This window comes from Protopterus annectens, chromosome 4.part0 (assembly GCF_019279795.1).
Source record: "Protopterus annectens isolate FY-2018-M chromosome 4.part0, PAN1.0, whole genome shotgun sequence".
Lineage (NCBI taxonomy): Eukaryota > Metazoa > Chordata > Ceratodontiformes > Protopteridae > Protopterus > Protopterus annectens.
The window spans coordinates 1,304,620,364-1,304,635,982 of NC_056733.1; the positions used below are offsets into that span (position 1 = coordinate 1,304,620,364).

The 15,619-nt window shown below is 40.3% G+C and overlaps 1 protein-coding gene across 5 annotated transcripts in view; it reads right to left on the reverse strand.

Annotated features, from left to right (window-relative positions):
• ACSL6 (acyl-CoA synthetase long chain family member 6) overlaps positions 1-15,619 on the reverse strand; it is a 1,926,773-nt gene that overhangs the window by 202,397 nt on the left and 1,708,757 nt on the right. For all 5 annotated transcript variants that reach the window (XM_044069184.1, XM_044069185.1, XM_044069183.1 and 2 more), the window contains one exon: positions 614-715. In XM_044069184.1, coding sequence (XP_043925119.1) covers positions 614-715 — 102 coding nt within the window. The remainder of the gene's footprint in view (positions 1-613; positions 716-15,619) is intronic.

Genomic DNA, 15,619 nt, shown 5'->3' on the forward strand with positions numbered 1-15,619 from the left:
TAAAGCACTTAGAGCATCGCTGTCAGTGTACCTTAGTCTCTCATGTTTAGTCGCACCTTCCATGCCTCTCAACTGACCAGATTTTTGCCTCATATGCTTAGTCTGTTCCTCATAAAGTCTGTGGTTTTTGAATAAATTACTGAGAACTGAATTTGTAAAATAATGAAAGACATTTGAGTTTTAGACTTATTATCTTTTAGAAAATGCAGGTGGCCATACATCCTGTTATTTGAGTAACTTCCTAAGTTTATAACAGGAAGTAAGGACACATTACTGACAGACAGCAGGCAGAAACAAAACTTTTATCCTGCTGCTGTTGTTTACTGATGTTTAATCAATGTTTACATGGTTATGTGCTCTTAATTTTAGTGCTACGTCCTGCAACACAATTAATGGAAATTGTAGATTTTCCCTGTGTATTGTAGCAGATATTTTTGGGTACGCCATGCATATTAAGAAGGTATTTTGATGGACGTTATCCTATTAATCACAAACTACAAACAGTAAAGGCTAGGAGTCTAAAACAATACTTAGTACATGGCAAAATATTTGACAGTCTTAATCAGTAGTTCCTTATTAGAAGGACTTTAAAAGTTAAAATTGCATATAGTACCTTATTCTGACAGAGTTCTTGATATGTGCCTTCAAATCCTCTTTTCTCTGCCCAGGATGGCATAACTTCTTGGTCAGGAACAACAATGCCAACCAAGCAGGACTGTAAAACAAGCAAGCAGTATATTATAGTTACTAGCTTAATTGCAGTGAAAACGGCAACAGTGTTATTATAGTTTTATATTACCAAATGTACAGTTACTGATGTTAATTCTAAATAAGAGATTAATTCTGGAAAAGAAGATACATATAAGTAGTTAAAATATGCTTTTCCATCAAACATTTAACAGACTGAAGTTTATTCCTTCTGGCAATTGATACAATGTTATGTTTCTCCTCTGTTCTGCTGTGACAAACCATGTCTATACTCCTTCCTTGTCACTTACTATGCGATAGCAGGGTTCTGAGATACTGTGTTGATAAACCCCACTTAACAACAACTACAAGGAGACCACCATGCTCTAGTTAAGTACTTTGATGATCAGGTATAAACAATAGCATGGTCAAGGAATTTAAGGAAGACACTTGCAATGCCAGCTGCCAGGACGTCAAATTAGAAATGGACATTGGGGAGAGTTTGTGGGTAATAGGATGGGAGAAGGCACATTAATTAGGGACAGAATGAATATATTGTCAGTGTCAGTAGCCCAGCAGGTAGAATACTCACCTTTGGTGTGAAAGACCAGAAGGGTGTGGATTCTATTCCCACACCAGGTGACTGGATTGGTGATACTGTAGTGCAGCATTTAGGGGAGGGGTGGTGTTGCTGCACTCGTGAATGTGCCATTCTTTGAATAAGATGTTAAACTGAAGTCCCATCTGCTTGAGTTGGTGGTAGCTCAGGTGGAACACCCTAACCAAATTTCACCTTGTAGTAGAAATACCACCTCAAGTCTTCCCTAAAAAGAGGCCAATGGCCTAGTGGGACTAACCTGGTCAACAGAAGATAAGTAAATAAATACGGAGTAATGAAACGTGGCAATTTTAATGCATAACTAATTTTCTGGAATAAAATCTGACTATATCTATTTTGATAGCTGGGAAGGACAGAGAATTAGGAAAGAAAATTCAAGTAGAAATTTGTATTCAGCAAGTTATGGAGTCAGCTAGGAAGGGTAGGTTACCAGATACTGCTTTAAAGCAAAGATGGATACCGGGAGATGGAGAAGATGGATGGTACCCATGTGGCAGTAGTGATTACACTGCTGTTAGCTACAAAGTTAAGATTAAGGCTTCTAGGAGGGGTGCAAATCTATAGTATAGGACCCCGGGACAAATTATGTAAATATAGGGAGTTATAAGAGGAGAAATTGGTGATTATGGGAAGATAAAAAAGTGGTAAATTAGCTGTTGGAGGTCCTTAAACATAGAAATAACAATGGTATGGAGAAAATGTTTGATTTGAAGAGGAAGACAAAAGGACGAAGAGACTTATATACCTGAAGGCAAGATTTACATGAAGGGAAGGCAAATAGAAAAAGAGGTTTACATGCTTGAAGGAGAGAGCTACAATGATGTTAAAAGAAAGAGGAGGATGCAGACAAGCAAGGGAGGTTAAAAAGATGATTGTAAAGAAAAGTAAATGCATCTAAGGAAGAAGCCAAAATTGAAGATAACATGTGACAAGGTTTACCTTTAAATGGTGATGTTTGAAGCAATTGGGGAATTAATAATTATTCTTAACATACTTAGTGAGTCATGAAGATGGGGTCTAGAAATATCCTTAAAAGCAGGTGAACATGTACAGATCTTCAAATATTTTTTTAAAAGGAAAATGAGAAAGGTGCCTGTGTGAGGTGGTAAGTGCACAGGTTGTGATACAAAGGATGGCAGTGAGTATGATGATGGAAAACCTGAGAAAGAGTTTATGGAAAAGATTCTAAAGGAGATGTTAATGGGCATTCTGAGTGAAAAAGAGTCTGAAATGATCATTAGCATGGGTCACGTCAGACTATTCTGTTACAACTGTGAGATGGATAAAGAAAGTCTATTGCATGTACAATGTTTGTATTTAAGTAAAGCTTTCATTATCATGCATCACAATGAATAATTGGCTAGGCTTAAAATGGCTCACAAGGGCAGTTAGCTTAGTACTAAACTATGAACCTATGCCTTTTGGAAACTGCTTGAGAAACGTAAGAGTAGGAGTTTGGATTATAATTTGTCAGAATGGTCAGAAACCATTCAAGGAAAATATATATGTTTGTGTGTGTGTGCGCGCGCGCACATGTGTTGTTTCAAAGTGGGAAGGCATGACTAGCACTGTACAGCAGGGTTCATAAGAACAGCAATGTTTTTCTGCTTACATGTTTGACTTTATTTTGAGAGCAAAGGGTAGGGCAGGATTAAATTATTTGTTGAAGATTTTAAAGTAAAGATAGGATGGATAACAAGGGACCATTTTGTAAAGAGGTTTGTAGGGGTTTGTAGTTTCAATTTATATAACTGGCAGGGTTCTAAAGAAAGAAGTGAGATATAATGTATTTAGGGCATGCAATACAGGGGATCCATTCTTGGAAATCAAGTTTCAGCAATCTGAACTGCATAACTAGACATTCAGCAACATAAAACACTGTAAACACACAAACACACACACACACACACACACACACACACACACAAACACATGAACAAAAAAAAAACAAGCAAAATGAAACCACAAAAATCAAAAAGAATACATACAACTATCTAGGAATGGAGGACTTGATTTTCTAGTGGTTGCAGAAATGTTAGTATTCAAATCTGAGAACACTTTTCTGCTTATACTATAATTACTGTAACTATTTAGAGAAATGAATCAATAAAATATTCACTGAAATGATTTTTCACTTCAGATCAAAAGGTGTAATGGATGTACTTTCTGAAGTATTACCATACACAAAACACATGCTAGAAAGCAAACTAAAATAAAGACATACAGGATCAGTGTTTTAAACAGATATTATGCAATAAATAATTATGTGAGGCTTGTTGTGTCTGGAAATAACCACCAATATGCTTTCTAAGGCATGAAATGTTTGCATTAAACAATTTCTGAAATGCATAACAGAGGCAACTACTGTAATAAAAATGTGGTTTTGTTGCTACAATACAAAAATGCTAGACTGGATGATAATTTTTCTTATAGTAAACTGTATATTTCATAAATATAATGACAGCCTGTGGTGTGGCTTATATTCTAATGAAAGCTGCATCTGGGTGAGAAATGCATGCAGTCAAGGTGCAATGATATTTCTGTGATACCAGCACCAAGACTCTGAAGAGCTAGAGACTGAGAAAACACGCATATCCTTGGTCTGAAACTCACTCTGGCCAGAGAAAACAGAATTTGTCAATGGTATTTTCACTAGAGAAAACCATACACTTCGAATAGTGTTTTCAAGAGAAAACCAAATAAATATCTATGTTAAAAAAACATATAACAGAAAGTATTTGTGAAAAGCAGCTAACTCAAACAGGAACTCCAGTCTATCTGATACAAAAGTTAAATGTTTTATCTGCTGAACTAAAGAAGCATGCTCCCTTTAACCATTCTGCTAAATATCCCTAAAGATAAAGAAAACTGTTTATGGTTATTATGTATATAGCTAAAGAAAGCAAAGGCAGAGATTCAGAAAGGCTTACAAAAAGAGCAATGCTTTAGCATGTCCATTTTCCCCTTGCAGTAAGTCTTTCTGATTTTTAGACTGCCCTACCTTTGAGCTTTCCTAATAGTGTGGGCATCAGTGCAGAGGCCAGTCTTACAGGTAGAGCTACATGGAAATATAGCAATATGAGGGAGTGGATAAATCTTAATTAAACAATGACTCCCTATTACTATCGGAAAATGTGCATGCTGATTGGCCCAGCCCAACCAGCGTGCCCGTTGTAAATCCCACAATATACCAATGGAAAAATGTCCGGTCACCCGGACTTTTTTCCATTGGTATAAACTGCTCCAAAACCTTTTTTTTTACAATTAAAACAAAAGAGAAAACAGAGCAACGGAGACTTTCTTTTCTCCATTGCTTCCGTTTCAAAGCATTGATGTACTGGGTATGCATGGGAACACAAGTCCCATACGCATGCGCAGTACATCAAAACTAACAAACAGTATACCACGACCGGTGGAAAAACAGTAATCTGCCGTTATACAAAGACATTATTTAACAAAAGTACGTATTTATTTCTTAAATAATGTCATTGTATAATAGCAATACCCGACTCCGTGATTGTGGTATTTTGAAGATTTACCCATGGTTGCCTTTGTTTAATCACTCGGGCTTCACCCTCATGATTAAACCACACCAACCATGGGTAAATCTTCAATATACCACACCACGTCATCGGTTATTGCTTTATTAGCCATGTGTTTCCCGTGGAATGTCAATGACTCCCAATTTACACTACTGAACAAGTCAGAGAATTGAACGTGTAAAATGTCACTGTAGTTGGAAAAAGTGAATGCTATCAAAATGTGGTGGCTATCCATTTACTCCTACTGAAGTAGTAGCAGTGAAGGTAAGTTTAGCAAAGACATAAGGGTTGGGGTTGTGTTATTGTGCATGTATGCGCATATGTGCATATCTGTAGTAGCATGAATGAAGCTGTATGGATGTGCATGTATGATTATGTCTATCTGACTAGTCACATTATGGGAATTAGATAGGAAATCGAGAGTCTGCATGTGATTGTGCATGTGTGTGTGTCGAAGTGTACATGTGGGTGAATGGCTAAGTGTTTCTATGAGTGTAACTGACTGTGGGGGTGCTTGTTTTTTCATGGGTGGATAGGGTGTGTGTATTTGTGTGTATGAGTCTCTGAATATGTGTGTGTGTGTGTGTGTGTGTGTGTGTGTGTGTGTGTGTGTGTGTGTGTGTGTGTGTGTGTGTGTGCATGTGTGTTTGTGTATAGAAGCTACCTTTGCCAGTGTGATACATGGGCCACTAGGGTGAACACTACCTCCATCAGGCCCAACAGTCCTAGTTTTAGCTAGAGTGTGATTCAAGAGATATATAATCTTTCTCAATGCTGCCATAGCGCCCTCTAAATTGCATTTGTTACCATCACAGTAATTGCCCTATCTATGTTAGGCAATTAACATAAGTGGTGAGCCTTTTTGGGAATTCCAGGTATGTTGGTCCATTTCTTTTTGGCATCTATGTTTCTGAAGTTGAGGCTAATGTTAAAGGCCTCTGGTTGATGAAGTCTGCAGACGATTGTAAACTAGGTGAAGTCTTAGAATCTCCCAATGACAAGAATGCCATCCAAGGAAGGCATGACACAAACTAATAACTAATCCCAGGGTCACAGTCCAAAACTCAATGCCAGGAAGTGCATAATAGACTCTTTCAGAATTATGGCCACTCCTGCAAATCACTACTTTGATAATACATCCCCAAGGGTAGACACAGGGGTCAGGGATGAGGGAACACATGTAGACAATGACTTGGCCTTTCCACTATGTGCCTAATGTAGTAAGGAAACAACTCTATATTACACAACTTTTTAGCAAAAAGGCATGGTATCCAGGTCCAAATAGGTCATTGTTCCATTGTACTCAGCACTCATTAGACCAATCAATGAGTACAATGCTCCGTTTGGTATGTACTTGACCAAGCATATGTAACAACTGGAGCATCCACAGAGATTCTGCACAAAAAGAATACATGGTGTAGTCAACACGCCCTATGCAGACTGCCTCAAAAGCCTTATCCTTATATTCAGTCTCCTGCAGACTGTTAAGAGGTGATCTATAACTGTCATACAAAGCATATTCTGATCCAGCCTTAATGGACCTGTTGTTCATTTGCAAAACATATATCATCAGAAACACTCAAGCTAAGGACCTCAACCTTGCCTGCAATGTAAATAAGACATGTTGAAGAGACAGATGTATACCTCAAAAACTGCCCCTTCTCTGAAAGAGGTTCCCCATCCGAGTGAAGCAAAGTTCTTCCCTGCACTTATTCAAGAGCAACTTGGATCAGTGGATGGGGAATCATTAATTATCTCTTGGTCTGACAGCTATGTCTCATTTAGAAATAAGGAGCTTGTAAATGCTCAACCACCCACACTCATACACAAAATGTATGGGACACAAACTGAGGCATTATATTTGGGTAGCATGGCTAGGCTTAAAAGGCCCTTTTCGGAGGTTCATAGGTGGTTACTGGGCTAATGACCACAAGGGCCTTTCTAAGCCTAGCCATGCATCCCAAATATCTGATACCCTTGATAAGTGTGAGCATAGGCCTGGGAGATGAACCATTTACAGGTTACCTCTGCCCATTAGAGACATAGATGCCAAGCCAGGGATGAATTTCGGTTTCCCATCCAATTGTCCAAGTTGCACTTTAATTAGGTTAGGGAGGAACTCTGCTTCACATGGATGGGGTGCCTGTTCCATAGATGGGGTAGTTTCTTGGATACATACACCTCTCCAGCAAGTCCTATTTATACCACAGGCAAGGTTTACGTTTTTAGAATGACTTAATTCTGGTGCTGTTTATTTTGTGGATACGCAGGTGGTCCATCAGAGTGGGATCTGACAATGGCCTGTATGCCAGGCATAGATCTCTCCTCAAAAGCTTGTAGGAGACAGAATACAGGGATAGGGCCTTGAGGTAGTCTGCATAGGACATTTTACTTACATCCTATATTCTTTTAGTGAGAAACCTCTGTGGACATTCCATTTGCTGGCTATGCCTGGTTAGGTACACACCAAAGGGAGCTTTGTACTCAATGATAGGTCTGATAAATGCCGAATAAAGTGGGACAATGACTTCCTTGGACTTAGATGCCATACCTTTGTTTATAAGGTCTACAACATAGAATTGTTTCCTAACCACTGTAGACACGTGATGGTCAAAGGCTAGATTACTATCTATGTCTGAACCTAAGTCTCTCAGTACTGGGTCAACTTGAAGGGGTGTGTTGTCAATATGATATTTACCAGGGATGGCTGACTTCCCAAAGGATACTGTTATGAATTTCTTGGCATTTAGCTTTAGTCCATAGCTCTGACACCAGTTGTTTGTCTTTGTCAGCTCATCCTGGAGAACATTTGTGTCAGTGTGAGATTCAAGTGACAGCTCCTAATTTGCAATCATCTGCAAATTTAGTCATCCAGAGACCAGTGACATTGGCTTTGACTTCTGAGAAGGAAATACCAAAAAGGATCAGTCCAAGCACTGATCCCTGAGGACTCCACTTGTGACTGGCCTTTTTGTAGAAGTGGACTCCCTAATTCTAACTTCCTGGGCCCTGTCTGTGAGCCAGTTGGCTATCTGCTGGGTGATATATGAATTTGTACCTAACCTCTTGAATTTATTAACAATGCCCAAGGGGGGTATTGTGTCAAATGCCTTGGCCAGGTTAAGGTTGGCAGTGCTTTGGTGACCTTCTCAAAGAAGTCCGCCAGATTAAGTAGGCATGATCTGTCTTTGACAAAACGAAACTGGGTTGGGTCCAATGTCTATAGGTTTACTATATCTCTATTGATCATCTCCATGATAATTCTTTCCATGGCTTTACATACAAGACTAGTGAGGCTTATGGGTCTGTAGTTTCCAGGGTTTGTAGATGCCCCACTTTTGTGCAGAGGAATGACTGCTGCCTTTCTCTATTCATGAGGCATGAAACCAGTTTGGAGGCTAAAGGTAAATAGTAATTCCAGAGGCCCTGATAGGTCATGTTTCATGCTATTTAGAAGGTATCCTGGGATATTGTCTGGGCCCATTGATGCAGTGTTCTTGGTCTTACAGAAAAAAATAAGGACCTGTTCCCTAGTGATAAGCAGGGGGAGTTATATTTGATGATATTTCCTGAGCATACCTCTCAACCTGGAAACATCAAAAATCTGGACAATGCCCATGAAAAATAGGTACAAATCTGTACGCTGATTAACATAATATTTGCATACCTAATTACATAACCCCATCCACTCCATTTGAGTTGTGGGATACCAACTTTCAAATGCAAACTGAAGAACAGACAACCAAACTATGGCACCAGAGTCACCCTGCAGCCACTCCAATGTCCCATTACATGGCTATTTCACCCCATTTACCATAAACACTATTGTGTGCATGGATACTGCTTTACTACTACAATGATTATTTGGATTTTATTTTTACATTATATAGTGCAATGCACAAACACTAATAGACATCTGCTAAACAAAGGAAGCAATACTGTCTCACAATGAAAATAGACTTAGAATTAAAACTTCTCTGCCCTTGAAACTCACATTCATTGAAACAGCATTGAAACCCACACCACATGGAAAGAAAATGCATCTAGCCAATGGTGGATAAAGATTACCTTTGAGCTGTTTTCAAATCATAGGCCACTTGCACAAAAACAAGAAATATACATGTGTTCTTTGATACACATTCCTGACTTTATTAAATTATATTCCTTGTATAATACAGCGCACTTGTTAGACTTAGAGCGCATTTAAAATTTATTGTTTGAACATTTTTCCAGTAGGCAATGAAACAAAATGAGAATGACAGTAGTGTAAGCCATAGGCATCTTGGGCATCTCACACTTATTTTCAATTTCAGTTTTTTTTTTTTGGGGGGGGGACAAAAGGCCAAAAACCAGGGCCCATTTTAAACATTGCTTGTATAATTTTGGAAAGTTGCTAGAATAAAATGCTATGTTACCACCATGCATTTCACTGCCAAGTCTTGAACCAAGGACCCTATGCACTGCAGTCAGAGTAACATATCACTATCCCAAATCAGCAGCTTTCTGAAAGATAGGAAGACTGAAACTTAAAAATGGCTATCATTTAGTGAATTCAGTTCTCACTTCTCACCATAGCTCTCAACCTCCTAGCACAAAAACCTGGACAAAGCCAATAACTGGGGAATACAGCCCCAAAATAAGGACAAATCTCAAATACTGATCTTATAAACTTAGAAAATTGCTAGAATAAAAGGTGTTGTGTTACCATTTATTTTCTGAAGAACAAGAAGTCTGAAATTCAAATGCCTGTCATTATTTAGTGAATTTAATACATCAGTGATTTGCCACAAAAATCCTGAAAACTACAGATTTAATGAGGAACAGAACAAAAATATGATACAGAAATTCACAAGTGGTAGTGGCTAGGGACTTTAGGCTCTTTTTACCTGTACTCAAGGAACAGGGTTTGAGCCTGAGTACCTGTAGCTACCAGGTATATTCACCTGGGGCATTTACACACACACACACACACACACACACACACACACACACACACACACACACACACACACACACACACTCTTCTATATTTTTACCTTAACACTACTTTTCAGTATATCCCAGTAGTTAGACTACAGCTAGAGGTGTTTTGTACATGGACGGCAGGAGAATTTTGGCCTTGCAAATAGGTAGGAAATGTAGAACATGACAGCAGTCATTGTTTGGAAGCCTTTTGTACCATATATCAGCAGAAAATATCTGTTCCACTATATTGGGTGAGGCACTAATGCAGTGGTTAGAGATTCATAAACAGTGCTGGAGAGGGAAGGCAGACTGAAAAGTTAGAATTTTCTGATTTCACTACCTGCCTGTTGTGAAAAAACTCAACTGCGCACCATAACTGATTCTCAAGGTGAGTTCATGACAGGAAATTCATATGTGCACCCCTTACTTGAGTATATCTATATAGGATGACTGAATGAATAGGTATTGGACATGATGTGCATTCACCAACAGCCTGTGCACACAACTATACTAAAAAGGCAGGTGCCACACAAACCACTTACTGTTACTCCTCCTTAAAGTCACCATTGCTCTAGACATATACAGACTTAAGCAGGTGGATTATCTGGAACATGTAAATGAGAGGCTTCCTTGTTATCTTCTAGACTCTGGAAATAAAGTAGGGGGAAAAAGAAATAGCCCACCTCAGTGGTTTCTGAGATTGCCCTTTTGAGTCCTGCCTGTCTCCATTTCATTGCTGTTTCTAAAAAAGTAAATCATTCTACTGGCCTGAAAATTACTAACAGGAAGCTTAGGGTCAGATGAATTCCTGCCTTATTCCCTTAAAATTCAATGCTCCTTTTATATCTGTACCGCTTACCCAACTAATTAACCTGACATTGCTATTTATTGTCTATAATGCTTGGAAATCTTTTAGTGTTGTAGTTCCTAAACCAAATTATGAAAATTGTGTAGTCTAGTAAACTTCAACCATTATATATTTTTCTAATATATATTTTATTATACACATTTTTCTGTTCTTTAGAAACAGTATGTCTTGTCTATACTATTTGGTAAAAATACTTGAGAATGTAATATTTGAGTAACTACTAGATACATTTAGAATCATTACCTATGAACAGCATAGTATCAGGAGACGAATGAGCAGTCTCCACAGACAGTTACTGGCATGCTGTTTGGAGAAGTGGGCACAGAATGACTTGGTGGAGCCATTTCATTGCCCTACAATGCTCCTGATAGTTGCACAATCGTCTTCTGATGTAAATATTACCACAACACTGTCAACAACAAAAGCATGTGAATGATTTTAAAAAAACCCTCAGAAACATAACCACTTCCCTGTGATAACTATTCTTAATGCAGCACCTGCACTGATACCTCAAGCAGATCTGTCCTTTGCCTATCTTTTCTCAGTTTTTATTCAAAACCCCATGAGATCTAGCCAACATTGCTTAAACTCTCTGCTCACGGATGATCTAATGATATATTGATCATAATCATTTGACAGTACAAACCAAGCTACAGTATTAGTTCAGAAACATCTAAAACTAGTTCAATACCAAACAGCTGACACCTCCATAAACAGAAAGGTTGCTTTTTAGAACAATCCAAACTGCAAAAGAGAGAGACTTTAACCTGCTCCATTGAATCAATCAATGAAGTATCCAAGGAAGAGCTCTTGGATCATGTGGCCCAGGCAGGTATGACTCTAGCCCTGAGTAGCATCCTGCCTTCGCCCAGAATGATACCACAGTATAAGGACAAAATGATTGACTTCAACAATTAGCTAAGCTTCTGGTGTCATTCAAAGGGGGATCCAGTATCTGTCTGTTTGGGACAACATGATCGACAGACCACGATGCTTTGCCAGAGATGGTCTGCACCTGTTGCCCCTGGGATTCAGGTTACTGGCTAAGACTCTTGCCACCCCTATAGTGTCCTTTTTAGGCAAAGGTCAAAGGACAAAACCACCACTGTAACAGGTACAAGCATGCAAAATCTGAAGGTAATGCTACTCAATGCTAGAAGTCTAAACCTCAAAATGCACTCTCTTGAGGCACTCCTAAAAATGGAGAACATTGATATCTGTGCAGTAACCGAGACCTGGTTCAAGGCTCCAGGGAGCACCCCTGCAATACCAAGCTACAACTCTTACCACACTTTTTGGCCATCAAACCAGGAACTAAACACTAAAGGTGGAGGAGTGTCCATATTCAACAAGGATATTCACAACACCAGGCTAGTTGCCCAACACAATGCATCTGAAATTCTCCAGGTGCAACTAACACTAGGTAAGACTGCAATCCAAATTGTAGCTTGCTACAGATCCCCCACCATGCCCCAAGATTCTCACTACACCTTTCTAAACATACTGGAAAATATTAAGATACAACCAAACACCCTAATACTGGGTGATTTCAACTACCCTGCCATTAACTGGGAAAACTACTCGTATACCAACACCTTTGCCCAACAGTTCTTGGAATTCATAAATTCCAACGCCCTGGATCAACTAATCCTTAGTTCCACCAGGGGCTTCAATATCCTGGACCTGGTCATTGCCAACATGGGAAATCGATGCTCCACACCTATGGTCACCCCATCATTGGTCAGGTCTGACCATAAGCTAATCACTCTTGACATCCACATCCCACCCCCACCCCCAGTAAGGAAACATCCATAAAAAACTTCTCCAAAGTCAGCTTCATGCTACTCAAGTCAGAAGTGACAAACTTCATGACACCTATGCAGATGGGAACTGAAAGTTCGACTGCTGAATCCTACACTAAGGCACTGTACAAGCACATCCACTCGTGCATGAATCGTGCCATCCCCAATAGAACCAAGATGCTCTCCTCCAAAAATAGGAAGCCAATTTGGTGGTCCCTTGCCATAAACAAACTTTACAGCAAAAGGAAGATACTGTTGCAGAAAAGAGGAAAATTTCAGCATGCAAAAATCTCTCTTACCAGCCTCAGTAAGAAGCTGAGATCCCTTATAAAATCCTCCAAATCTAGTTACGAAAATAAAATTGCCAAAGATGCCAAAGACAACCACAAGGCATTCTATAGCTATGTCAAGAATCTAAATGGCAATGCTCAGATCTGCTCTGAGCTACAACAGAATGGCATTAAATATACTGATCCCAAGGATATTGCCAATATCCTGGCAGATCGATTCAGTGCAAACTTCAGCCCCCTCTCACCCCCTAAGGAGCCCATCTCAATACCGAAAGATTGCCAAATTTCGGTAATAACAGCCACACAGGTAGAAAACGCACTCTCCAAAGCTAAGAATACAGCATCCATGGGACCAGACGACATCCCAAGCTGTGTACTACATGAACTACAAAATGAACTGGCACCTCACCTAAGTATAATGTTTAATCATAGCCTCAACTAAGGCTTCGTGCCCAATGAGTGACGCACAGCTACAGATATCCCACTCCACAAAGGGGATCCACCTTGGATCCTGGGAACTACTGCCACATCAGTCTGATGAGCCTGATCGCAAGGCCATGGAAAGTATTATCATGGAACTTATAAACAAAGATATTGGCAACCTTCAACCACTGGACCCCACCCAGTTTGGGTTTGTGAAGGGCTGATCATGTCTCCTGAACCTGATTGACTTCTTTGAATCAGGCTCCAGAGCCGTGAACAAGGGTAAGGTGGGCCAGACAGCCTATCTGGACCTCGCCAAGACCTTCAACACCATTCCCCCCTGTGGAATCATAGATAAACTTACTAAGGTGGGCATTAATCCCTATGTCACTCGATGGGTTGCCAACTGGCTTACTGACAGAACCCACACTGTAAAAGTAGCTGACTCCAAATCCAGCTCTAGGCAAGTGACAAGTGGAGTACCTCAGGGTTCAGTCCTGGGACTGCTCTTATTTGGCATCTACTTCTCTGAAGTACAGGCCAACACTAAGGGAGTCTGGCTAACAAAGTTCGCAGATGACTGCAAACTGGGAGCCATTATTGAATCCCCAAATTATGTGGATATTCTACAAAAGGGCCTTACAGAAACAAATGCCTGCTGCCAGAGCCATGGGCTCAAGCTCAATGACAAGAAAAGTATAGTTATCCTCTTTGGGAAAAAAACATGTACCCGTGAATTAACACATAGGTGGCAGTACACTAAACACCGAAAGTGTGATAAGAGACTTAGGAACACAGGTGGACTGTGGTCGCACCTGTGATAACTACATCGCCACAACAGTCAGGAAATCCTTCTATGTGGCACACCTCATCACTAAGGGATTTTCATCCAGAAACAAGGATGTCATTGTCCCACTGTACTCATCTCTCATTAAACCCATTATAGAATACAACGCCCCATTTGGTATGTACCTCTCAAGACATCTGCAACGACTGGAAAGGCCACAGAAATACCTCACTAAAAGAATCACAGGCCTAAAGCAGATGCCCTATGCTGACCATCTAAAAACCCTCCACCTATACTCTGTCGCATATCGTCTACTCAGAGGCGATCTCTGCTTAACATACAAGACCATGTCAAACCCAGAGCTGTTGGACATGCTACACTTAAAGAAATCCCAATCCCTCAGAGACACATGCTCCAGGGATCTAAACCTTGTCATCACAATGAAAAAAACATGCTGGAGGGATAGGTTCCTGACCCAGAGACTCCCCAGACTCTGGAATACGCTGCCCATACATGTCAAGCAAACCGCCTCTTTGGCCCTCTTCAAAAGGAACCTTGATGATTGGATGGGAGATAAGAAATTCACCCCGGGAATCATATCAGTCACCCTGCTAGACAGGGGTCCAGGGAAGTAAATACTGTGGGAAGAAATAGCCAAGGAATTGTTATGGCTAGGCTTGTATAGGCCCTAGGGCTGATAGCCTAGTACCTATGAACCTATGAACCTATGTTTGATACCTCAAATCAGTTACCTCATGCTCGCAAGTCCATCCTGTTCAGTTCCTCATTTCAAAGCAGTCCAGCACCCTCGGTCAGCTCTGCAATTCCAGTAGCTCTGCAGTACTTCCAGCTGAGTCCAGCCTCGCTCGCTCAAGTAGCTACCAGCCAAGTCCCGGCACCCACTCGCAAGTCCTTCCTTGTAGCTTCCTCACTTGCTCAAGTAGCTTCCAGCCAAGTCCGGCGCATTCTGGGCAGTTCAGTTGCTTGCACTCTCAAGTAAACAGTAATTCCTGCTTGGACTTTCAGTTGCTTGCACTGACAAGTAAACAGTAATTTCTGCTTGCACTATTCCAAGTCGTTCCTGGGTAGAAACTGGAAATGTGAGCCCTTGAGCTGAATTCCAACAGGCTGATGGAGCTGAGCACGATGGCGTCAGCTCAAAATGCGAAAATTTTTTTTTAAAAAAAAGCTGGGAAAAATCAGAAATGAAGGGGTGCCACTCGGAAATCATGGCACCCCATTATTTGGACCCCAAAACTTGGTAAAAAACGAGTAATTCGGTAGGATTGGGAGATATGTTCCTGAGGGAAGGTGGAGGGGGACAGAGGGGTAAAGTTGGAGCTGAATTTATCAGCCAGAAGGTTTTCTATATCTTCTAGCTCAGTATAGGTGGCTCCATTTACAATGAATTCTGCACACAACTGTGTATTGCTTTTGAGGTTGCGGACATAGCTAACAAATGCTTTATGGTTGTCCTTGGCCTGGGAGACCCAACCTACCTCAAATTTGGCCTTGGTAGACTTTATTTATCCTCCGAGTTGTTTGTTTAGTTTGAGGAGACTGCTTTTATCATGCTGGGTGCTGCACCTCCTAATTTTTTTCATAAATTTATTTCTCCTGTTATACAGACTATTGA